The sequence below is a fragment of the Chaetodon auriga genome, chromosome 17 (assembly GCF_051107435.1).
Source record: "Chaetodon auriga isolate fChaAug3 chromosome 17, fChaAug3.hap1, whole genome shotgun sequence".
In the NCBI taxonomy this organism is placed as follows: Eukaryota; Metazoa; Chordata; class Actinopteri; order Chaetodontiformes; family Chaetodontidae; genus Chaetodon; species Chaetodon auriga.
Window position 1 is genome coordinate 20,791,286 of NC_135090.1, and position 26,015 is coordinate 20,817,300.

The 26,015-nt window shown below is 46.7% G+C and overlaps 1 protein-coding gene across 1 annotated transcript; it reads right to left on the minus strand.

The window, feature by feature from the left end:
* Positions 1-956: 956 nt before the first annotated feature.
* atp1a3a (ATPase Na+/K+ transporting subunit alpha 3a) lies at positions 957-26,015 on the minus strand. The gene is made up of 23 exons (XM_076754853.1): positions 25,616-26,015; positions 14,005-14,118; positions 13,262-13,321; positions 12,842-13,045; positions 11,706-11,819; positions 11,223-11,357; positions 10,728-10,845; positions 9,969-10,057; positions 9,510-9,689; positions 7,735-7,933; positions 7,037-7,281; positions 6,707-6,899; positions 6,369-6,544; positions 6,086-6,222; positions 5,852-6,002; positions 5,598-5,766; positions 5,147-5,301; positions 4,253-4,376; positions 3,961-4,106; positions 3,628-3,758; positions 2,957-3,058; positions 2,689-2,780; positions 957-2,488 (listed from the first exon to the last, which is right to left on the minus strand). Exons 1-23 carry the CDS (start codon positions 25,619-25,621, stop codon positions 2,460-2,462), a joined length of 3,069 nt encoding a protein of 1,022 aa, XP_076610968.1. The 5' UTR covers positions 25,622-26,015; the 3' UTR covers positions 957-2,459.

The following is a 26,015-nucleotide window of genomic DNA, read 5'->3' on the forward strand; positions in this document are numbered from 1 at the left end:
TCTGCATCTCAAACTTTTAGGCCTTTAAAGTGGTGAATATCAAATGACAGTATGAAAGGGGTCATCCTCCATCTTGACGAGCCTGCAGGGAACTATGGTGTGAACATGCGGCTCCCATCGAAGCATACAGAGCTTTATATTGACTTTCAGCTCATTGTTTTACTGTTCAGCCCACAACTTTACTGTTTTCAGTCATTCTCAGCAGCAGGTAGCCGTTTCCACTGAAAGAGCTGTGAAAATCCAGAGTACACTACAGTAACACAGCAGACAGACTCAGACAGAGACGAGCTGGTGGACACAGTGAAGCATTCAGCAGCTAAAGGGGCAGATAGTTCCCTCAGGTGATGCTCGGGGTTAAAATCAGCTAAAAGAGAGTGAATACTGGAGTTACATTCATCAGGTGGACACAAAGGAAACCTGCATGTGAAGGATAATGCTGCTTCACAGCCACAGACGTCAGACTGGGGGGAGCTGAGTATTCTACAATGACTGTGTGCTTGTGCAGAGGCCCGGAGAGAATTCCTGTGGCAGGGTCCTGAACCTTCTGCGACACCTTTTCTGTGCATTACCTGCAGGATGTGTACATGAGCAGCTGTCTGCTAACAAACACAGACGTTTGACTTAACTGGACAAACTCCATCTGCTGATGCAGCTACTATAAGGACCTCGCTTATGAAGCTTTAATCTGATACCTGTTTGGAGTTTGAAGTCTTCAGGTGAGTGCTGAACAGACTGATGTGTGAATGAAATCAGGAGTCTGTTCATTAGAAATGTAACATCTGGATCAAAGTCGGCGCTTCAGTCTTGCTTCATGTGTCTTCTTCCAGTGACTCGAGCCACAAAACTTCCACTAAATTCTGTGTATTTTAATGGTGAATGTCTGGACGTGAGCGTGTTAACGTTTCCTGTGACGTGGTGAAGGTAGAAAACAGATGACTTGACACTGCTGCCATAAGTGAGAGTTGGTCACAGCATTTATTTCCATTTTCTGACAAAACTCCACACAAAACAAAGTCGAGACCAAGCTGAAAAAAGAGAGATCCTTCTCATTTTATTTCATTTCCTTTTTTTGTTTTCTTTCTGCTGCTGTTTTGAAAGTTAAGGTACAGTGCCTTATTCCACGCTTCGGCCGAGTTAAATCATGAAATTGGAGAGAAATCTCTTTTTCCGAGGACACAGAAAGATTGTTATTTATTTTAACAGGGGTGAGGTCGGGTGGGGTTGAGGGGGGAGGTTGCGGGCGGGGCGAGGGGGGTGGTGAAAGTGGGCGGAGTTTTTACGAAGGACGGAGGGTTTCTGCACGGTGTTCACAAACAGACGAACGGGGGACAGATAGACAGGCAGGTCGGGGGGGCAAAGGAGGGGTGAGGAGAGGAGGAGGAGGAGGAGGGGGAGGAGGAGGGGGAGACGGTGTGCTTTGTCATGTCCGAACGAAAACGAGCAGCTCTCAGACCCACTCCGAACTTAAAAAAGAAAACCTCCATGAACAATTTAGTCTTTTAAAAAACACCCAGTCGTCTATTAGAAAACAACAACAACACAAGCAGAAAATAACACACGGGGGCAAGGAGGAGGCGGAGGAGGAGGAGGAGGAGGAGGAGGAGGGAAGGAGTCAGAGGAGAGAGCCTTTTTTTCCACCCTGTTGAGGGCGTGAGTGAGCGAGTGTTTAAGTTTTATGGCCCGATTGATTGTTTATTGATAGGGGAGGAGGGAGGGGAGGAGGGAGGGGGGACGGCAGTACAAGATTGGCAGTGAGTGAGTAGAAATAGAAAAGAGAGAGAAGGAGGGAGGAGGGGAGAGGAGCGAAGTCGACGGCGGGCAGGAAATGGCAGTGATTAAAGAGCTGGATCCGGGCGGCTTTTCTCTGGCAGAAAAAAAACAAAACAAAAAGAACAAACTGACGCCACCCACGCGCTCAGATCGCCGGTCAGGAGTCGAGACGGGAGCTGCCGTGTTGTTGCTCTGCAGTGGAACAGTCAGGTTTTTGTCTTTCTTCTTGTAATCATGTTTTTATTCACGTCTACACGGCGGTGCAGTTTGAGCACACGTACGAAGAGTAGCTGCAGCTAACGGTGCAGAAAGAGACATCGGCACGACAGTGGTACTGGCAGACTAGTGCTGTAGAGGCTTTGGATAGAAAAACAGGGGACAGAGGGACAGAGAGGACGGGGAAGAGTCACAAACCCGCCCCCTCCCCAGTCCTCTCCTCCTCTGTCGTTGGTCCTCTCGTCGTCTTGGCGTTTGATTTTTTTTTTGTTTCTTTGGGGGATGAGGATGGTAGGATGGAGAGGAGGAGGAGGAGGAGGAAGGGGAGAAGTAAACATAGTTTTCTTGTACAGTTTGAGTATGTGGACAGGAGAGGAGGGATGGAGGAGGGGGAGGAGGACAGAGAAAGAGAGAGGGAGCTGGAGGAGGAGGGATGAGTTCAGAGGAGGACGGGGTGAGAAGTAAATGATAATTTAATAGTACGTCTCTTTTTCCACCCAGCCTGCAGAGACAGAGGAGAGAAAAGGAGGGAAACAAGAAGAAGAAGAAGAGTTACCGTTCAAACTCTTTCATTCAGGTCACATTAGAGCGAAATGTTATCTTTAACTTTAAGCTCCTGGATCACATCATCCTGCACAACGTCCTGAAACACTGCATGCATGCAGTACGCGTGCGTGTGTGTACGCGTGTCTGTGGTCTCACCTCCCGGGTTTCGGCGAAGGATGAGTTTTCGGATCTCATCGTAAACAAAGATGAGGAAACTGTAAGGGAACGCACAGAACCACCAGCTGGGCCTGAGAGAGAAGGGAGGGAAGGACGGAGAGTAAGAGCAGCGATCGGGCCGAGTGTGGGAGAAACTAATGAGGAACACAGTACTCAGAAAATACTCACTGCACTCCATAAAGTAAACAGTATTTTGTTTATTATGCACCATGTATTGTGGTACTGTGATGGTGCTGGTGTTACTTACTTGAGTGGGTACATCCGTAGTGCCACGTCCATGCCGGGGCAGTAGGACAGGAAAGCTGCCAAAGCTGTTTCCTCAAACAGGCCAAAGATCAAAATCTTATTCCTGAAAGAAACAGAGCAGAGAGGAGACAGTTACTGACAGGACGCACGTGGTCGAGAGACGAGGGGTAAAGGCAGCCAAAGGAAGCAGACTGTGAAAGGCGTGAGGACATGACACTGAGGGGAAAAACCTGAAGGCTCGTCTGGTGCTCGGTTACTATCTGCATCTACGTTTCCATCATAAAATGGCTTCCAGGGTGATTTCCTGCAGGCAGAGTTTGAGGACAGCTGCAGCGACGCCCGTATCAGGGTTTGTGTGCCCGACCGTCAACACTGCCTGCAGAAAAGAGTGACCTCTGGTGGCAGCTGTGTGAAACTGCAGCATCTGAGGCAATGCCCGAACACCACCACGGTCCCCGATATTCTGCTTTTTTCTTCAAACAATCAAACAAATTTGATGCTCACACCTGTTTCTGATCACACCTGTGATCATGTGACTTCTTTTTTGTGTGTGTTTCCTGTCACTTTTCAACTGATGATGGTGTTTGGGTGAACACTGAAATGTCTTGAGGACTGATCATCGTCCAGGGTTAGGGTTAGGGTTCAGGCTCGGTTTCTTTTTCTTTGGCGTACCTCATGCCCTGCTGGAACACAGAGTTACGTCTGGTCTTGCAGATGATGACGTCTGCCCACTGCACCACCACAATACTGACGAAGAAGGCCGTGTGGCAAGTGAACTCCACAATCTTACGCTGCTCGTAGGTCTGCACAGAGATGGAGGAAGAGAGGAACAGATACATGACTCTTCTGTGACGGGTTTAAATTCACACCAGTCATTCAAGATTAAATCAATATTTCGGGAGCTTCGTATGAGTAATGCGGATTAACATCAGGGCACAGAGGGTAAATCAAACATAGCTTTTCAATAAGCAGGAGAACCCTGAAACTGAGTCAGGTCGCTCGTACCCATTGCTGCCCGTAGCTGTCCTCCAGGTCGTTGGTGGAGCGATCGTCCCAGTTGAGCCGGATGCCAACAAGCACAGACGGCAGAAAACCATTTTCAGCCATGATGACAAAATAGGCGAAGAATCCGCCGAGAGCCTGGATCATACCTACAGACACAGACAGCGGGTTGAATCCTGATCAGGTTCACATGAAGGAAAATCATATTCACCCATAATAACCACACGCTGACAGTGCTAATGATTTCTTGTACACTGTCTGTTCTGTATGTGAGGGACAGAAACGGGGCACCTACCAATCTGTCCATAGGCGATGCTGATGAGTCTCTCGTTGACCAGTTTGTCCCTCAGGGGGTTCCTGGGCTGGCGCTTCATGATGTCACTCTCTGCTGCTTCATAGGCAAGAGAGATGGCTGGTACCTGACAGAGGAGAGGCGGTGCTGTTACAGTGGTTTTATCTGTGATTTTATGTGTGTGCAGCATGCTCTGTATACAGTGAAAGCACTGATTTCTGGGTTTCATTCCACACTTTCCAAGCATGAAAAGCTGGACTGGTCCCACACTGCCACTCAGTGTTCTTCCTGTGTAAGTACTTCTTAGGTATATTTTAATTCACTGTTGTACATTGTGGTGCTCAAACAGAGTGCCGTGTTCTTTGATGATGGAGGTGCCAGATAATAAACTCATGTTTCCACCTTTTCATTGAACACAACCTTCCACAATTTCCTTTAACTCTTGCAAATTAATTCTGAAATAGTGTTCAGTATCACTGGCTCTATTTCATTAAATTCATCACAAACTGCGCTCAGTATCTTGTTCTTTCAGAGTCTAAACATTCCCAGATTTCATTCTTCCAACTCATGATATTTATGTCATAAAATTCTCATTTGACTGAACCCTTTGTGTGTTTGCCCTGACCATGACGAGCAGGCATGACTGGAGCTACTTTGCCACCTGGGTACCTGTCGGACACGAGTCTCTGCAGTTCACATGTTTGTGTACAGCTGAGCTTTACTGGTTCACTGTGCATGCGTGAGTGTTCAATGATCAAGCATGTAAGCGAGCTGAATATGTGGGGGCAGCTGTGATTGGTCGGTTCACACTTGCGCGTCTTCACTGCCTGATTGGTCAGAAACACATTAGAGCTGCAGAGACGCTCCAGTATGCGATGTTCTGTTTGTGTCCCTTACCATGTCAGTTCCCAGGTCGATGCAGAGGATGGTGATGGTGCCCAGGGGAAGTGGGATGTTGACCAAGATGAAGAACAGGAAGGGGGTGATCTCTGGGATGTTGCTGGTCAGAGTGTAAGCGATGGATTTCTTCAGGTTGTCAAAGATCAGACGGCCTGGAAGGATGAAGGTGGCGTATAAATAAATATACGCTGCTGAACAGGTGAAACCTCAGTAAGCAGGGATGATGGAAATACTAATCGATTGGAAGTGAAAACCACACGTAAGTGACGCTGCTGGCTTTTTAAACACAGAAAATAATGCCTCTAACTCAATGTTGTTAAAGAGACTTGACAAAAGAAGGTACGAAGAGTCAACACTGCAAACAATATTTGAACACGTATTTCTTCTTTCAATCGTCACAGCCCTTTTCTTTTCTCCTCTCTCCCACCTTCCCTTCCTTATCTCTCACCTTCCTCCACTCCGGTGACGATGGAGGCGAAGTTGTCGTCCAGCAGGATCATGTCGGCGGCTTGTTTGGACACGTCCGAGCCGGAGATTCCCATGGCAACGCCGATGTCAGCCTTCTTCAGGGCAGGAGAGTCGTTCACGCCGTCGCCTGTCACGGCCACGATGGCTCCCTGGAGGAGGACGCACAGGACACACGTTCAGGACGCATTCTGCTGTTCTTGTCAGTACATATGTGTGTATGTGCGGTAAATGCACCTGTCTCTGGCAGCCTTCTACGATGATGAGCTTCTGCTGTGGGGAGGTTCTGGCAAAGACAATCTCCGTGTGGTTCCTCAAAATATCGTCCATCTGATCCTGACTCAGGTCTTTCAGATCTGTGCCGTGGATCACGCAGGCCTTGGCGTCCCTACACACACACATATGGCCAAACTGTGGCAATGCAGGTGATGCTACATGTAAACTTGTTCTAATTTCAACTTCCTGTCTTACCTGGGGTTCACCTGGCTGACAGGGATGTTGAGGCGTGCTGCAATGTCTTCCACTGTCTCGTTGCCCTCAGAGATGATGCCCACACCCTTAGCAATGGCCTTGGCTGTGATGGGGTGGTCACCAGTCACCATAATAACCTGGAGAGGGAAAGAGAACGAGACAAAATTTTACGTGAGCGGAGAAAAAGCCAACAAAGAGGACATTAGTGTGTTGTCCCCAGCCTTCCCGTTCAGGTGGCTGCTATGTTCCAGTTCTTTAAATGCCAGCTTTGAGAGGAGCCCACCTTGATGCCAGCAGAGCGGCATTTGCCCACGGCGTCCGGCACAGCAGCACGGGGAGGGTCAATCATGGACATGAGGCCGACGAAGCAAAGGTTGTCTGTCTGGAAGTTGACGTCATCTGTGTCGAAGGCAAAACCTTTGGGGTACTTGTCCTCTGGCATGAACAGGTGGCAGAAACCTGGAAGAATGAGGGATGAAAGAGAATGAATGTGAAATGTGAAACACGGCGATACAATACAATAAGAACCAGGATACACCAAACCTTTACTGCTAAGCTCTAATTCCAAATCATGACCATTTGTTAAATCACTGCTGTTTTCCTATATCATTTCATTCTTACCCAGTACTCTCTCTCCCAGTCCTCCCAGTTCCAGATAGGCGTTCTGGAAAGCCTCCTTCATCTCATCGTCCATGGGCTGCTCCTTGCCCTGCACCATGATGGTGGAGCAGCGGTCGAGGATCCTCTCTGGGGCTCCCTTCATCACCAACAGGTAGCGGTTGTCATTTTCATCTTCACTTTCGTGAATTGAAAGCTGATGGGGACAAATTTTAGCATCAGTATTAGAAACATTTAAGAAGTATGCGGTGTTTACTACAAATCTGATAAGTATTATCTGATCTGATGATAAGCATTATTTGTCAGTTTGCATGAGTAAGAAAGGGGACAAACCTGGTACTTGTTGGTGGAGTTGAAGGGGATCTCGGCCACCTTCTTGTTCTTGTCCCTCATGGCTTTGACGGAGCCAGAGGACAGCTCAATACACTTCAGCAGGGCTGACTCAGAGGCGTCGCCGGCGACCTCACGCTTCAGGATGGGCAAAGATTCCTGGCCGGCCTTGAACACAGCACGGTTGCACAGAGCAGCGACTCGTGCCAAAGACACCCATGTTGTGGAGCTTTTGTCGAAGGAGGAGCCTAGACAATGGTCAAAAATCATTCACTGTCAGGTGTCTCGGCCTATTACGTTCAGCAGCCACCTCTTTATCCCACCTCTACACCCACGGACCCTGCTGTTGTACTTCCTGTTCCAGAAACGGATTCATTAACCTTGTTAATGTGCAGCAGGTAGCCTGTGAGAGTCTGTTTGATAAGTATGTTTTGCTTTGATTTAATTGGCAGTCAAACAGAGTTTAGCACAGGCAAGCTCAACAACACGCTAAGACCCATAACCTGACAGAAAACAAGAAAACAAAGCCGCACTGATCAGAGGACGTACATCTTATGAACATTTGGCAGATGTTCATTTTGGATGCTCGACAGTAATTAATGCTGCCGTAGAGAAAATAAGGTCATAATGCTGCTAATATTTTGCAGGAAAACACTGTTTTAATGCATGCTGCATAAAAAGAGGAGAGAGGAAAATCTCACCAGACTGGTCCTCGGTGGTGTCGGCCTCGTGGATCTGGTTGTCGAACCACATGTGGGCCACGGTCATCCTGTTCTGGGTCAGGGTGCCCGTCTTGTCAGAGCAGATGGTGGAGGTGGAGCCCAGCGTTTCCACAGCCTCCAAGTTCTTCACCAGGCAGTTTTTACGAGCCATTCGCTTGGCAGTCAGCGTCAGGCACACCTGAGAGAGGTGAGACGAGAGAGACAAAAGAAAGGATGGAACAAAAGGAAAGGAAGATAGAGGACATAATGACAAGGAGAGAAGGAAAGATGGGAGGAAAGGAGATGTTGATGATAGAGTAAGACAAAGGGAGAGAACAGAAACAAACAAACCAAAGAAGAAGAAGAAAAAATAATTAGTATCTGCGTGGTAAATAACAGCACAGGTGAACATCTCCAGGTGCTACACTAACTTTTGCCAGTGACTAGACACATCAGTGCCATACTGTACCTGGAACAATTAACCACACCCAAGAACCGAACTGCCCTGACACCTGGACATGTTCATCCTGCTCAGCAAAGTGTCTCTCTAAAGCAAAATGCACTAAAATCAAACAAAAAAATAAAAACACAGCCAAAACAGCGATGCAGAGGAAATACGAGGCATGAATAAGTGAAGCGGTGAAGCAGAGCAGCGGTGCATTATGTCATCATGCCAAGTACGGCAAGACCCATGGGCCAAACAGAACTAGCCAAGGCCAAGCAGAGGAGGCCGAATTCAGTCATTAGCCTAATATCATTACATTAGCTAGCCGTTGTCATTGCAGACAGCACCGCGACTGGCCTGGAAAAGAGAGAGAGACATACAAAGAGGATGATGGAGAGAGAGAAAGAGACACACAAACACATATGGGGCTACCTTGGGAGAGAGAGAGAGATGGAGAGAGAGATATACAAACAGAGACAACACACCAGCTTCACCACAGAAACATACTGACAGAGAACGTTAAGCACAGAAAAACAACAACACACACAGAGATGCACACAGACATACGGCAACATCACAAAAAACACAAGCACAGAGAAACAGGAAGCCAGGACGGACTCAAACGACACACGTGACCAGACATCATCACCGGAAACACCGCACACGCAACCAGACGTGGGTGAAACCACAGAGTGCTCCTGACCCCTCTGTGCCACTGCCTCTGCTTTCTGTAATACCTGCAGGCTGGAACAACCTCATTTCCCCAGTGTGGGATCAATAAAGTCTTACCTTATCTTATCTTATCTTATCTTAAATCTGATTTTCTGTTAGGACTAAAATCTACATCAGCGTGTGGACTAAAACAAACCATAAACACTGTCTAACAATAATATCAGTAGAAAAAGAGTCCACTGTTCAAAAATAGAAAAGGAAATTTAAAAGACATAATAAAGTGCAGCTTATTCCTCTCGATTTCTCTCATATATGAAATATTTGAAGCACATGAAAATACTGTTTGACCCAAGTCTGTACAAAATACTAAAGAGGCAGCAGAACACACAAGAACTGTGAGAAGAAACACACGAGAAACAGCTTGAAATGAAGGAATCACACAACTGGACAACCTTGTAAGAACACACAAACACACCAGAAATACTAACAGTCCCGTCCCTCTCACAGATTAAAAAACACAAAACAAACAATAAAACAACCTACCTGTCCCCCAACTAATCATCTCACACACACACACACACACACACACACACACACACACACACACGCACACACACACACGCACACACACCAGCTTCTCATTGCTCTGCCTACTCACAGTGACCGTGGCCAGCAGTCCCTCGGGCACATTGGCGACAATGATACCGATGAGGAAGATGACGGCCTCCAGCCAGCTGTAACCCAGGATGAGTGAGAGGACGAAGAAGGTCACGCCGAGGAAGACGGCCACGCCCGTGATGATGTGGATGAAGTGCTCGATCTCCTTAGCAATGGGTGTCTGAAGGGGAGAAGAAGGTGTTTGGATTGATTGAAGAAGATCATGGACTGTTTTTCACAAGAATGCCAGAGGTTATTCTGAAACCAAGACACCGCAGCTCTTACACGTCAGCTGACACAGAGAGCTCAGAGAAGCTGCTGTTTTTACAGTAAGAATGAATACATGTATGAGCAACTGAATAACTGAACGATTACACATAAGGTCTCCAGTCAGTCTCCTCCATTATGTGGCTGACAAATGACACAACAGACAGATAATGAATGATAACGATTGTGGTACCTTGCCGGTCTCCAGGCCTGAGGTGAGAGTGGCGATGCGGCCCATCACCGTACGATCGCCAGTGCACACAACAATGCCACGTGCAGTTCCTGAGGAAAGAGTGGAGAGGAAGCAGGTTCTGTAAAATTCTATATTTCTTTATCAGTTTCAGAAAAAAGGAGGAGGAAAACAGAATTAGACACGCCAAGAAGTCAGTGTGTGAACTGTGGGTGTAGATGAACGGATGGAGAGACAGAGCGACGATGCTTGGACGTTTAGTGCAGGACTTAATGTAGTGTATAAATGTGTCCACATGAGGGCGCCATCCATTATCATTTTCCTCTTCGACCACAGTGAGGAGCATCGTGTGAGTTGCTGGGTTTACCAGTTGCATGACAAACTGAACTGGAATGGAACAGGTACGAGGTCAAATGGGGTCGCACTTCCAGTCAGTGGGCTCCCCTGAGGACCAGTGATGTCACCGACCCTCAGTGGGCTCCCCTGAGGACCAGTGATGTCACCGACCGCTCCTTCATCAGACCAAACACTCTGAACGTGGCCGACAGCAAAAGCTAATGTGTAGCATCTTTGTTTGCAAGACTATCTGCGCACTGAGCCGGAACAATACAAACACAGGCATGCAGCCATATTAATGAGCACATACACGCACGTGCACGCACGCACACACACACACACACAGAAATGTTTATACAAAACGAAGTGAATGTGAATGAACATGACTGTGATGATGATTTTGGACAGATGTGACGGCGATCTTACCCTCGACACAGTTGGTGGAGAAGAAGGCAATGTTGCGGGTTTCCAGTGGGTTGTCATGGGTACAGTCAGGTGACCTGGTCTGGGGTTCTGATTCACCAGTCAGGGATGAGTTGTCCACCTGGACAGAGCAGAGGAAAACCATTTGGTAAGTGTGAGAGAGAGACAAAGAGAAAGTGGAAGATCGTCCATAGCTTGAATCTGCACCGTTTGGGGAAATCAGGTAAAGAGTTTGTAAAGCTGGTTCAGTATAAATTTTGAATGATGTCTTATCACCATACTGTGAAGATGCTGTGCTTGTTTTAGTTAATAATTAATCAACCAGCACATCTAAAGGATTCACCGCTGATGTCACACTTCACCACATTTCACCTTTTACTGACTTCTGTGGAGCCACCACCTTTTTCCAGCTGGCCACTGAGCGTGCATGAGATGAAAGGTGATGCGCTGGTTTCTCCTTTGCTTTGTATAATTAATGTATCTGTCCTTGCAGCCCACCTTGCAGCCGTGGGAGGAGATGATGCGGAGGTCAGCGGGGATCCTGTCTCCTCCCTTCACCTCCACCAGGTCTCCTGCCACCACCTGCTCGGCATTGATCTGCATCTTCTCTCCCTCACGGATCACCAGGGCTTGCTGGGAGCAGAGAGACACGGCGAGACGTGTAATGCCAAAAATAACACAAAGTCTCTGTAAATAAACTATTTAGAGAGAGGTCAGAGAACAGGTGAAACAGCCCATCAGTGAAAAAAACAAGAGAAATTGAAAGGTACATCACAGATGGGGGATAAAAGGAAACAGTGTGAACGCTGTGACAGCATGACATTGTTGCACGCAGCTTCACAAAAATAGAATTTTCCACTTAACGCATGCATAACTGGAAACTCAACATAATACACTCATTAGGACCCTACTTTTCCTTTTTGGCTTTATCACAAATAAACATGTTACAGTATCCTGGTTGACCGATTGAGCGTCCAGTACCTGAGGGACCATGTTCTTAAAGGACTCCATGATCTTGGAGCTCTTAGCTTCCTGGAAGTAGGAGAAGCAGCCGGTGATGATGACGACAGCTGATAGCACGATGCCCAGATACAACTGCAACGAGAGGGAATGAAGAAAGGTCAGGCTTTCATACTTACTGCAGAAATGAATTGATTGGCTTCACCTTTTTCTAAAAATGTATCACAAAGGGAGAGAAAAACAGACCAGCGGAGAGACGCAGACAGAGATTAACCTGAAGAATCACCAGGAAGACGTTCACACATCAAACACGGGACTTCAGAGGAGAGCGAGAGGTAAAGAAACTACTTCAGGATGTTGAGGATTCTGTAAAGTTTAAACTAGAAATAACCCAAATGGTCTTTGATCTTTCCACCCTGTAGCTGACAGCAGCATGCGGTTTGATCTGGACTCCTGCAGGCTGTCTACTCTGTTAGTGCATCTATCGCCTCGTGTTTTAATGGATCGCCATTACAAGGTCTAAACCCTACCTTCTTAATAATCTTCCCCTGCAGCACCATCTATGTCCTGCACCACCTGACCTCCATTAACTGAAGCAGTTCTCATGGTGTGAATTTGTATTTTCCGTGTGTGATCCAGTCTTTCTCATGCACGCTGTGGTCGTATCACCCCGAGTCTTCCCCCGTGGTCTCAACCAAGTATTTTGTCCTTTCATGCTGTGTGTGTCATCACCGTTTAGCCTCAGACCCCGGCTCCACGCTGTGCTCTGACCCGGCACGAAACAGTGCTGACCCATGAACGTCCTTCTCTTACCCTGCCATTACCAACGCCAGGGGTCACATGCTCCCTGTGGCGGGCCCAAAATGGATGTTTACAGGATGGTGTCTGTCGGCTGGCGTGACTCGGACACACAGCTGACACATCCTTTATCACTGACACAGCCACATCCCTGAGGAGTAGTGACTCAGCAAATCGCTTTTTGAGTGATGTGCTGGCGGACGGGGAGCACACACACACTAGCAACAACTCATCGCTCTCCATGGCAATCCCCCTCGGGCGGCTTTTGATATCTGGCCTCTCTCAGGTTCTGCGCAAACAGTGGTGGACTGAGAATTCGCCCCATCATCATCCACCCATCCCTACAACTCTCCACTTACGTTATCCCCGGCGGGCTCGTCCTCTGTGGCAGCCTGGATGGCGTAGGCCAAGAAGCAGAGGATGGCCCCGATCCAGAGGAGGATGGAGAAGCCACCGAACAGCTGGCGACAGAACTTGACCCACTCTGGAGTGGTGGGGGGTGGAGTCAGGGCGTTAGGGCCGTCCCTGGCCAGGTACTCTGCTGCCTTGGCATTGGTCAAACCCTGAGGGTAGACGAGGGAAAATTAGAGGAAGAGGGTAGGAGGAAGGGGCGAAGACAGAGGGTGCTGTGAATGGGACATACTGCAAAATCTAAATAGAAACACAGACGTACTGACTAGCACATCAGGGTAAACTGAATAAGCTCTGTGTTAAATCAGTACAGAAACAACCACATTCAGCTGAACTGATGCTGTCACGGCTGATCTGAAACTGCTCACCTGGACGATATCAGTGTTGTATTTCCGGCAAACCTCCTCGACAGACATTTTGTGTTCCGTCTACAAAGAGTTCAAATGGAAAGTTAACTTAGACAACAGTCAGTTATCATATCAATCAGTCAGTGTGTGAGAAATCACCCTGAGACCCTGAGTCAACTTGCATTTTGTCAGATGAACCGACTGACTTTTGTCACAATTGAATTGATAGCAGCACATGAATAAAACACCTGGTTACGCACCGTGCACACTGTGCTCTGACTCCTCGGCTGAGATCATAGTTTTAAACAACGTATTTTGAGAGAGAAGTTTTGGTGTTCTTTTAAGATTGCTAAATAATACTGTGGAAGTCAGAACAAAGGGATATCCTGAGGGTTTGGCTTTCTGCCCCGTACAGGAGCAAACCCTTCCACGACAGGATTAAACTGCTCTGACACATTACCTCAAACCACTACAGCACACCAGCCGCTGCAGAACGCCACGTCTGTGTTATCTCCTTTTCAAACAGAGAGACTAGATTACAGCTGGATCGCAGCTCTTTGAATGCTGGAGTGAGGCCAGGATACGCTATCTATGAACTCCTCATGACTCAGCTGGGACTTCAAGGCCTCTGCTACGCCTGACGAGCTTTCATTTTAAATGGGATTTTTCGTGTTCCACCAATCTGGTACTCCAAGTGGGTGAAAAGAAGCAGCTGTGTGACAAATGACGGCGAGGTCACAGGAAGTGGGAAGCGGTGTACTTACTATGGGAACTTCCTTCTTGAGGTCATCCAGATCCTTGCCTCCCTTCTTCTTGGGCGACTCCTTCTCATCCTTGTCCTGCGTGGTGGCCACGCGGTAGCTGTCCGACCTTCCATACTGCAGCACACAAAGACAAGATGACTGAGTTTGGTCCTGTCATATTACTTTAACATTATTTACTTCTTTTAACAGCCGATACTTTCATCCTTGCGCTACGGCAATGTCAATTACTATTACTATTCACAACAATACACGCTATATGAAACAGACTCGCCACCTGAAAAGGGAAGAAAGTCTAAAAAAAGACAGCCAAAGAAAGCCTTGACTGTCCCACTCGTAGCTGCAATAACCTCTGGTGCATCATGAACGCCTAAAACACTTCCACCCATCTTTAACGATTGATGACACAGATGATATTAAGACACGTTTGGCTGCCAGCTCCCATTTCTCTAAAATTTTAAGACCCAGTCAAAACATCTAATCTTAGATCCAAACTTAGATGCAATCCCTGGTGTGAGAAGCGGAACTTGACACTTCCTGATTAGATCTGGCATCGCTGGAGCACAGGCCTGTCTCATGAGCCCCACTTAAACTGCAATTTACACCACTGCTGTGTCTGCGAGGAGGAGGCAAAATAACAGCAGTCAGGAGAGATCCAGAGGAGACAGACACAGACAAACTGTGTCCCGCGACTGTCTTCACTTAGAGACTACTTTCATAGAGGAGCACGGAGGACTGATACCGAGAGCTTCATCACCAGGTGCAACAACAATCACCTGAAGCTCAGTATCAGCCAAATCAATGAGCTTGTGGTGGATTACAATGCTTCAAATATGGATGTTGGACGTTATGGATGGATGTTACTAATGTTACAAAATCTAAAACGTGGACCTTCAACCCATCAGCACAGAAGATCTACCAGGGCTCGAGACTGCGAGCAAAATGGTCGCATATGCGACCTTTTTTTCAGAGTTTGCGAGTAAGAATTTCATCTGGTCGCGTTCGTGCGAGCGCATCAGTTTTATGGTTCCGTGTTAGACATTGTGGTTGAAAGTCGTCCTTTTTTTCACTGGCTTAGTCAGCCGCCTCCACCTGCACTCTGAAAGGTGCCGAATCAGACGGTAGGCCTACTGTTGATGAGGAGGACAGGGAGAGACGGGCCGAGGAGCAGGTGAAAAAAAAAAAAAAAAAAGTACTGCTTTCAACCACAATGGTTGACAGTACCCGTGGTTGCGGTACGAAGGGGGAACTACGTTGTGTGTCTGGTGTCGACAGTGTGGCCCATCTGTTGCAGGCAACACAATTTGTTACGGGGTCGACACAATTTAAGCTGGAAACTGTGAAGTTACACAACGCCAGCATAAAACACAAAACTTGTCGGGACCAATGCATCACCCTAAACACTGAGCCCCTCCCGACTTTTTTTCAGCGGATGGATGAGAGTAATCGCTCAACAGAAGAGAACGAAATGGTCATTAAGTTTAACGCTGCCTGTAACATAGCGAAAGAGGAACTCCCGTTCACACAATTCAAATCCCAGATCGCATTGATGAAAAAAAACGGGCTGAATGTGAATCCAACCTATGCCAATGACAAGGCATGTGCCCAGTTCATAGGAAAATCATGTGCTGGTGCGACCAACTGAGAAAGTTGGTCGCACCAGTGCTACCAGTGGAAAAGTTAGTGTAGAGCCCTGTCTACACAGTCATCACAGTTTCAACATTACTGTCACCAATTCAGTGACGGACCAGATGTGGGATATCGTCACAATCCTCCCTTCTGTTCCTGAGTTATGGTGTTGAGTAATGGCCAGTAAAATGTTTTTGCAGTGACTTTGACCTTTCACCTGCAATCACCAAAATATAACTGGTTCATCCTCGAGTCCAAGTGAACGTTTGTCCCAAATTGTGAGGAAATTCCCTCTAAGTATTCCTGAGATGTCGCGTTCATACGGATGGATTGACGGACGGACGGACGGATGACTGGATGGATGGATGGACAACCCAAAAACATAAAGCCTCTGGCTACGGCTGTCACTGGTGCAGAGGCACAAAATTGTGACAGTAACTGTAACGCGCATCGTGGGGTATTCACAATCGGGTCAATGGTGTCCTACATTAGTGTGTGTGGATACGTGTGTGTGTGTGTGTGTGTGCGTGTGTGTGTTTGAGCTCTTTCTATCCAGTCATGAAAGAGTGTTTTATGAATGTCATATCAGACAGACACATCGACTTGCTGATGATGAATGCATGTCTGGAGAAGCCTGCAGCTATATTTGATTTGATTCCAGTGTTAAAAACATGCAGAAAACGTGCGTTTGGAGTCGTGAGACATGCCTGCAGGAAAGCGACTAAACAAGAATAAAGGTAACACTGAAAAGCTTCAAGTCTCTCGAAGCATCTGCACTTGATGGGTGACCTGACTCATCCTTTGAAAAGTCTTAATGCTGCTAAGTACTCGCACCGTGTGTCTGCGTGCATGTGTGTCGGCCTTGCTTTCTCCTATGCTCCTGTGGGGGATTAGTACCTTTTTATCAAATCACCCTGTTACCCAGCATGCACCATTCAGAATGAACATCCTGAGGCTTTCTAGTGAAGCACTTAAATGTCAGACAGCTGCTTGGCTCACAGAAACAGGAAAATGGCAGAATGAAAGGCAGGATTTTAACATTTCCACGTGTACATCTGACTGAAATCTCAAGATTCTGCTGAGTGTTTGCGCTGTTTTCATTTGAGTGTTTGCTGCATAGGATGACATCGAACACCAAACTTACTTTGCTGAGGTTCCCACTGAGGCCCTGATGTAAAGTTTCATTACGTATTTCCTACATAAATTAATGGGAATCCTATCTCTTGCAAAACGGTTCCATCCTGTGTTGACTGCATCCACAACCGAAGCTAACGCGATGCCAAAGCAAAGGTTACGTAATTGTTTCAAAAACATGTTTTAGTGATCATCAACATAAATAGGAGATGAGGATTTGGAACAGACGGCTGGAGAAATGGAAAAAACCGCGGTCCTGTGAGGACACCATAAAACAGTGATGAGCTCTGAAAAGTCCATGCCATGTCATGAAAAAGAACAGCAGCACAGGAAACTCACTGTAGCTCAGCACGAGAACATGTTGTTCAAACAATGATGCTCAGCTGCCAAAGCAGCGACGGCCACAGATGGATGTTTGTAGAGGCAAAGACACACTGAGAGCATTTAATACATACTAACTGAGTTTAGGAAAGAGGGGAACAAAGTGAAGTAATCAAAGGAATTCTCTGCAGAAGGAAATCTAACTTTGTGATTTTGAGAATTTAATAGCCTGCTTAACCTCATGAAATTGATTTAAATTTCACTTTGAGCATAAACTTAAACTCAGATGACATTTGCAGCGAAACGTGTGACGACTTTCTACATCCCTGAACCCACAAACGTGCCAACATGCACTGTGAAAACACACAGAGTCACATTCTGTGGAGCCCTGCGTGATGAGACGGAGAGCAGACTTATTTTGGGAAAGCTCTTACGGGGATGAGTCTAGGCTGAGAGGTTTCACACTGATTTGATGGCTGTTTTTGCTGTTTGCCGTCTGTTTTCTTCCTCGCTGGATGAAAAGCTGACACTCATCAAAAGCCAACCAAAGAACCGACTTGTTTTACATCCTCTCACCTCTGCACTTCCTGCTGTGTGTGTTAACTTTAGAGTGAAAATGTTTTCCAATTATTTATGAGCGCAGGCATGAAATTAACCTTGATCATGTCAATTATGAATGCATTATGTATTATGTGTGAAATACAAAATGTTCTCTGTGGAAATTAAGAAATGCAGATGGCCGAGTGCTTTCATACATACATAGTGCGCTTCACTCCCGGGACAGAAGAATTTCCTGTATTTCGCTGGCTGTGAGTGTAAACTTGCCCTCTTTTGGTATCTTTTTCTTCTAAATGCTCCACAATGTCTCCTACTGCTCATCTGAAATGAATAACCGCAGGTGACTTTGTCCACTGCTGAGTGACTCCCACTCCCACATGCAACTTTATTTGTGTGGATATCAAATATTGTCGCGTGTCACTGATTATAGGTTTTACATCTGCCATGATTGAATTGACTGAAGGTGACCGACACTGGCACAAGAACTTTGATGCTGGCAGGTTTCAGATAAAATCCATCGTGGTATTTGTATATGTGGGCATTTACAGTACACAGTACACAGTACGTGTATTTATCTCTCCATGCATTTCACTGCCTTTCACTGCTCTCCAGTGAGCGATGCTCTCAGTCCATCTGTGCAGTTGTGCACGTTGTTTATTTTCTGCTCGACTGCAAACATGAGCCTTTCTCCGCGCCTGTGTTCTTCTGTGTGTACCTCTGAATCTGCATGCGCTGTGTGTTTGTGTGTGTGTGAGCGTGTTGCCATCTGTCGGGAGGCGCAGTGTTCCCCAGGCAGTCGCGTCCAGCAGGCCATCAGATTACTGCTGTTTACTACACTGACAGATTAACCCACTGAACAGTAATAATCCCTCTCGATCACTCTCTCTCTCCCATCTTTTCAGCTCCAGGCTCTCATTCATCCTTACTCATTCACTCATTTACAGTGTTGGAACATCTTCTGCGTTTCTCTGACATAAATGCATTGAATAGACTTGAATTCATTTAAAATCATCCAAAGGGTAATGACCCTCAGCAACAGGCCACACAGTCACTTCTCATTCTCTTCTGCATCGTCCTAACTTAACACTAGTGTGTACGAGCACCACAAAGTGTGTGAGTAAGCATGAAAAAAGGATTTTTTTTAAATTCATGTGTTTTTTGCTGCATTAAAAACAAGTTAGTGTCTAAATTTAACCAAATGACTCATTAGCTGTAAGCTGCCAGTCTGATTTCTGTGCTGTCTCCAACTGTTGATGACAGTAGAAAAAGAAAGCTTTAGAGTACTATAACTTTGATTAGAGTTAAATCAAGAACAAGAACTAATCCCTGCTCTCATGGCCACGACCTTAACTAATCAAAATGAGGTAAAAGCAAAGTTAATGCACTGATAAACACAACTTACAGACTGAAAACTGAGAAACTACACATCAAAACATCCATCTGACAGATGTGCACCGCAGTGCTGCTGCTCTGACATGAGGAGCTTTTATTTTTTCAGACATTTGCGACTTCACTTCCTGCTCTCCTCTGCCCTCGTGCTCATGTGTGCACACATCCATTCAGGATGATGACTGCAGAGGCGACAAGGCCAACTACTCAAATACGTCAACAGATCCTTCGGCGGTACACTATCGGAAGATGTATGAAGTCACAGAAGCTCTAGAAAGAAGCCCGACACTCCCGAACTGCACAATGACAAACATCCAATTTGTATTATTACTGCTGGAAATTGGCTAACAAGCCTAATAGGAGTTTTTTTTTTTTTTTTAATTGCCAGTTCTATCTATGGTTATGTTGGTTTTACTGGAAAAAAAAAAATCTCCTGTGCTCTACTGAATGACATACAGGCCCACAGGGAAGGCCAGTCACATAAATATTTGACCACTCGATTAAAGAAATATGAGCAGGGCGAATAAAATGAACTCCTAATTATTAAGGGAACATACTGCCCTGCCAATTGTCATTGTATAGATTCAAGGACATTTCTGAACCAAACCAAAGCAAGAATACTGCTGGATGCTACACCATCATCTCAGGAAAGGATATCAAGTCATGTGGGACTGGTTTATACCACTTTTCCATTCATTGAGCGCCACAAAGTATGTTGTACAACATGCAGTACACTGATATATACTGATTTCAATGTCATCCAGGACTAAACTGAATTAACACAGACGATGTTTTCCTGCATATATTACCACATACAGTACATACAGCCTGTTCTCTGTGCAGTTACAGGCTGTAACACCTGAGGAGGTTTCAGCTGCATCCAGATGTGCGAAGCTACAGGACAGATTGTACATGCTGAACTATCTGCTGGTGTTCTGCATCCAGCCCGGCCTGCGGCGCACGGCACCACAGGTCTGAGGAAGGCTGGATAAGCCATTTTTTAATCTGCTGAAATCACTGGTTAAACCTGAGACGTCCAGCAGCGACATTTTGACCTGTGCATCCCAGTTTGGGTGTGGATGAATAAATGAAGGATTAAAAAATTGACCGCAATAATCAATAAACTTAATTAAAAGGAATCAGGAAACAGATTGTCTCAGTGTTATGGTGATCACATCAGTTACTGTGGGACAGCGTGGGGCATCAATTATGAAGATCACTACCTCTAAGATTTACATTTCCTAATTCATTTCTAGAATTCAGTTTATCGTGTTTTCAGTCATTTTTCCTCGAAAGCAGCAGATTGCTGTCTTGTTGCCAGTTTGCAGTGCTCGTATTTGCCCATATGATTATTGGCAACCAAGCAAACGCAAACTCTAACAGCGACTGCATCCTATACGACCTCAGTGGAATGTGCACCAGCTGGCACTGAAACGTCTGGTCGCCATGTTCGGCGCATGGTATTTAACCTATTTTTCAACTAAATCTGATGATGTCACAATTCTAGCTCAAAATCTCTGAATGGAAGATCTTGCTAGTGCTCGTTGCCTGCAGGGGAGTTTAGCAGCTCTGGTGGTGCCACAGTGGATCATCATAGCCACACACATAAAGGAATGGATTATCACACAGATCAGTGGACTGACCGACCTAGAAAATACTGATGGACTGACTGACACACACGCACGCGCACACACACACACACACACACACACACACACACACACACACAGAGTTGGGGGGGTCCTCCATCATCTATCCCTCCCTTCACCGTCCCACTTTGTTTACATTCTCCTCCCTCCGGGCTGCCCATCTGTTTCTCTGCTCTCTTCTACTCCGATCTGCTCATCTGCACCAAGCTTTAATCAAGAGGGGACAGTCTGAGCCACACTCGTGATGAAGACTGTGCGATGATGAAGCTTGGTGAGTGTGTATCCACTGACACATGCAGATGAAAGTCGTGGTGGACTAATACATCAGTCGGATTGGTTTTTGATTTGATTCTGTAGGATATCTGAGCGGTGGAGGCTTGGGCGTCTGTCAGAGTGGAGACCACAGACCACAGATTTTGTGCTGTTTCCCACCATTTAACAGTTCGTCCCTTTCTGCAGTGCAGCACGTCGGAGAGCGCGGCAGAAAATGGCAGCTGTTGACAGAATCAGATTGACAGCTTCTACTTCCAGTGGGTTAATAGATGGGGGATGTGAGGTCTCCTAGCAACATCCAATCCACTGGGTCCATCTAAATAATTGAAGTCAATTGTGGGGGGGGGGGAGGGGGGGGGTTGTAATTTTTTAACGATGGCCTTAATGTGAAGGTGTGTTATGTAATTCTGCTGCGAGGTTTAAGGGGATCAACTGTTCAGTGTGCTGTCACTGTCTCACTGTCTGCCATTCCAGTGTGGAGGTGCTGCAGGAGGTGAGGAAAACTACTCCTTACCCTTGACACCTATGTCACCCTGGAAACAGGAAGTGATATCAAAGTGACCCCACCTTTCATTCCAGGAAGTGCACAGTGCACTAAACAGTGAACAGAACCAATGGCATTGGAAAACCCTGATCAGTATGGATCCACACTGTTTCACACACACTCACACACAGACGGAAATTAGTCAGGACAGGAGGTTGAGAGTCAGTATTGATAAAAACATTGACAGACCGGAGCAATGATGTAATCGAGTCCATGACCAAGGGAGCCTATGTGGTGTCCTGCAAGGCAAATGTGTTACAGCGTGATGATGAGCCGTGCACTGCAGTCTGTTCAAACAACGATGATGGCTGTGCAGCTGCAGATAGTGTGGCTGAGTACAGAAAACCCTGTGAAACCATAAGATTAGCCTGTCATTATTCCAGTCTCACGTAAGATTACTGTGCACCTGCTTTGTGCCTGAATGCACGAATATAAACGATATATTACTGCATTCACACGGGGTGCACTTTGTGCCTTTGTGCTCGAAAACTGCATTACGATTCTCCAAAGCTGAGTACATACTAACACCTGGCACACGTTCAGAGATTCTCTCTCTGTACTAAATGAAGCTGCACTGTCTAATGTGAAGTATCTTTATTACACGGCTGTAATGTTGGCAAAGACTTGTTTCAGTAATTATTTCAGAATCTACAGAATTATGCACCACTATGCTGTACATTCATACTTGTACTGTTTCCATTCTGCGAATTAAGAGCTTAAATAAAAAACCAAGAAGGACAGACGTCGCCACGGTCCGTTTTGCTCTCTTGTCGAATTGTAAAGTCAGTGAGCAGGAGAGGAACCTGCAAGTATGCAGAGCTTTATGTTCAGCAACCAAATCTGGCTGTTTTAGTCAGAGTTCAGAGTGATTTAACTAAAAATTCATCAACTGCACCTTCAGTCAAAAAATGATTTCTATCATCATTACAAGAACTGTACATGAAATGTGAATTATTCACTGAAAAAAATGAAAAACCATTAATTTACCGCAGGAAGTTTGCACAGCCTAAAGCAGCAACTCTAACTTTATCAGTTTGAATTCATCGTGCATCTCGGAAGATGTATTTTCTCTTTCACTACACTGATAATGAAGTAATCTCATCAACATCATGTATGGATTAAAATCCATAATGAGAGTAGATTTAGTCCAAAATGGGCTGGTTGCCTCTCTCTCTCTCTCTCTCTCTCACACACACACACACACACACACACACACACACACACACACACACACACGCACACACACACACACACGCGCACACACGCGCACACACACACACACACACACACACACACACACACACACACACACACACGATTGGCTCTCCTCGTGAAGTACACATCAATGAAGCCCATCAAGTGCATCATGGGACATCATCATCATGGGATATCAACGGAGGCATTCATCTTTGCACGTTGCCTTCTCTGCCTCTGTATCTCAGCGTTCATCTCTCCATTCTTCTCCTCACGCTCCACCATTGGTCCTCCCTCTGTGTCATCACTGCACATGAGCAGCATCCCAGCACCTCTTCCTGCATTCCTCCACTCCTCCATCTCTCCCAGTATTCACACTTCTCAAGGTGACTCACTACAAAGGCGTCTCTCTCCGTCTCTCCCTCTCTCTGCCTCCATCATTCTGTGTCAAACACTGGATAATGGTCAGTTTCCTCGAGGCAGGACGTCCCTGTGAGGCCTACAGTGGCTGACCTTTGCTTCATCCCTGCCTTCCATCCTCCAACCCGACCACTGCCTCCTGCAGCAACATCCCCTCTCAATCGACTGGGCCAGATCAAAGCCCCAGTTTCCTTGTCAACTCAACCTGGCCTCCCCCAACTCCACTCCCGCCCACTTCACCCAAATCTCCTGTCACTCCACCGCCCGACGGCACATCGCAGCCTGAACATGGGAGTTTCCATCCCCCCAAGAATGCACGCACGCACACACGCACACACACACACACACACACACACACACACACACACGCCTCGTCTCCTCTCTCTGGTGCAGTAGTCAGAGTAGTTGTGTGTGATTTCCCCTCTAGCGATCTAGTGGACATCATTGCAAACCGTGACAGAGGGGCACCATTTCCACGACTCCGCCTGAATGCTCTCTCATCCAAATCCCCCAAACCCGGATGTGGAACAGAGGAGAAACCACTGCCCATCACACTTTAGTAGCAGCGATGGACCACGACACCATGGACACTGAGGACATGTAGCTAGAGGTACCTCACAGTACATGTCCGCATACCACAACAAAACCTGATACTACACCTACAGCTTACTGTAGGAGTTCAAAGCAATATAAGGTCGTACAACAGAACACCTCACTATGGAGTACACACACTGGATAACGCTCCATCATAACATTACAGGGATTTAACTGTGATTTTTCAGTAGGAATTACATCATGGAGCCTAAATTTAGCAGCTGGAACAGGATATCCTCTGTGACCTGACAGAGTTGTTGGGAGGTGTAAAACGAGAGGGGTGGAGGTGTTGGCTGTGTCTACCCTTGTGGAGAGCACCTTCCTCTGGGACCCATCCCTAAGGAAGGTGTGTGTGTGTGTGTGTGGGGGGGGGGTTGACCAACGCTGAGAAACCATTTTGCCGCACTTGTCTGTGCCTATTTGGTACCCAGATCGAAGCTGCCTCTGCACCATTACCAAGCCCAGCACCATCAACGACAGCGACAGGACACACCGTGGCATTATGTAACGGCTGGGGGGAAATAAATGAAGAGGAAAAATCAGAGCCTCATGTTTGGATTCCCAGCCCCCACTCTGAGGATCCACAGCCTCACATTCACACACTCTAAACGCACCACTGTCTGATGCCCCTTCTTCATTAGGAATACCTGGCGAGGCAGCGGTGTGTATTTGATTATTAAGAGCTACTGCAGTCAGATTTTGGAGGAATGACATGATGCTCCGCAGTCACAGCTGCGGTTTTCACCACCACTGGGCTGCATATTCCCCGCGTAATTGCGCGTTTTGCCTGCATATTATTCCCAAACGGTGTCATTTCTGGGCGGACTGGTCCGTGTCAGCATGCAGGCTGACTAATCGTGTGCTTAGGAGCTGTGAATTTCCTGAATCGCCTGCAGCGGCTCCAGCGTCTGGTGCCAGATGTTCGGTCTGTGTAATCTCGTTTTTTGGAACCGGTGACTGAACCAGCGCATCTTTGCGCCGCTGCGCGAGCAGTGCTCATTAAAACCCCGTTATTCTCTTATTTCTGGTGCAAAGAAATGACGCTGCTCGGCAGACTGGGCCCGTTGTCTGACGTGGTTCGTTACGTTACTTTTGCGTTACAGCGCCAAAAAAAAAAGCCTCCCCGACTGCTTTGAATGAAGATCAGCGGTGTGCGTTGACTGAGTGATCAAGACACCAAACGGCGCAGATGTCAAACGTTAATCTTCTCAAGTGAGAGATTAAAATTCAAGGTGTGACCGTACCTGTAGCCTATGGGAGGACACGCCCCTGCCTCTCACCCACTGGGGAAAGCTGATCAGATTGTGCAGGTGGGAAATGGCTATTGATCAGCTTCACTGGGATGGTCAATAGTAACATTTTTGCTGTAAAAAGGCTGCAGAGGCTGGAACACGGACTGAACCGAGGACCGTTACTGTAACGCGTTACCACCCTGCACCGGTCTGAGTCTGGACGCGGCGGACTGACTCGGATCTGATCCATATTCCTCAGAAAAAGGCACCGAGTTCATTCAACACATCCCCTCTATTATCCGATCATCTCGGTCGTTGTCATGATTTGCAAGGCATTGATTTGGTGTCATGAATGACGTTACAGCAGAAATGTAATGACTGACGGAGAACAATTAATACGCCCGTTTGACAGACAGCCATACATCACGCAGCAGCGGAGTTTAAGCAGTTCGTCACATATAACGTTAAGAGTGAAGCTAGCTTACACTGGTCAGACATGTCCCACCGTGTTCAATGTCATTTTAACATCATGCCTCGGCTCCGTACACGTTAACCCTTTCCTCGACGCACCGAATGACCGTTAACGCCGCCGAATCCGGACTGAGCCGTTACGGCTAACTTTAACAGAACCGTCATTTCACGCTAGCTAAGCAAATCGCAAGAAATGAGTCTCTTACCCCCATTTTGGCGCAGTCAGTCGAGTCTCCTCAGAAGATGAATCGCTCTTGAGCTTGATTCAATCAGAATAGGTGACTTTAAGGCGGGGGGACCGGGCAGAAAACTCTTTGTCGTGTGAAGATGACAAGAAAAAAAATGTCTCCCTTCAGTTGATAGCTATTGCTCCACTGTCACAAAAATAACTGCCAAACATAATATCCTAAAACATCATTTTTTAAGAGGAACGGGCATAAGGTGACTTGGAAAGGCAAAGTGTCATTAAACACCTCGGAGCGGCTGCTCCCCGTTCAGACGGAAATCTAACGGCCTTATTTTTTTCGACATAAAATGTAAAAATTGTGCGCGGCCACCGGTGATACCTCATCAACCTTCTCCCTGGAAGGCGCAAATGATGCCGGT

Excerpts from the sequence above, each read along its gene's own strand:
- atp1a3a (XM_076754853.1), bottom strand. Across the intron at positions 10,846-11,222 it reads TCTCCTCCCACGGCTGCAAG|GTGGACAACTCATCCCTGAC; the intron begins GTGGGCTGCAAG and ends TGCTCTGTCCAG. Across the intron at positions 5,767-5,851 it reads TAGAAGGCTGCCAGAGACAG|GGAGCCATCGTGGCCGTGAC; the intron begins GTGCATTTACCG and ends GTCCTCCTCCAG.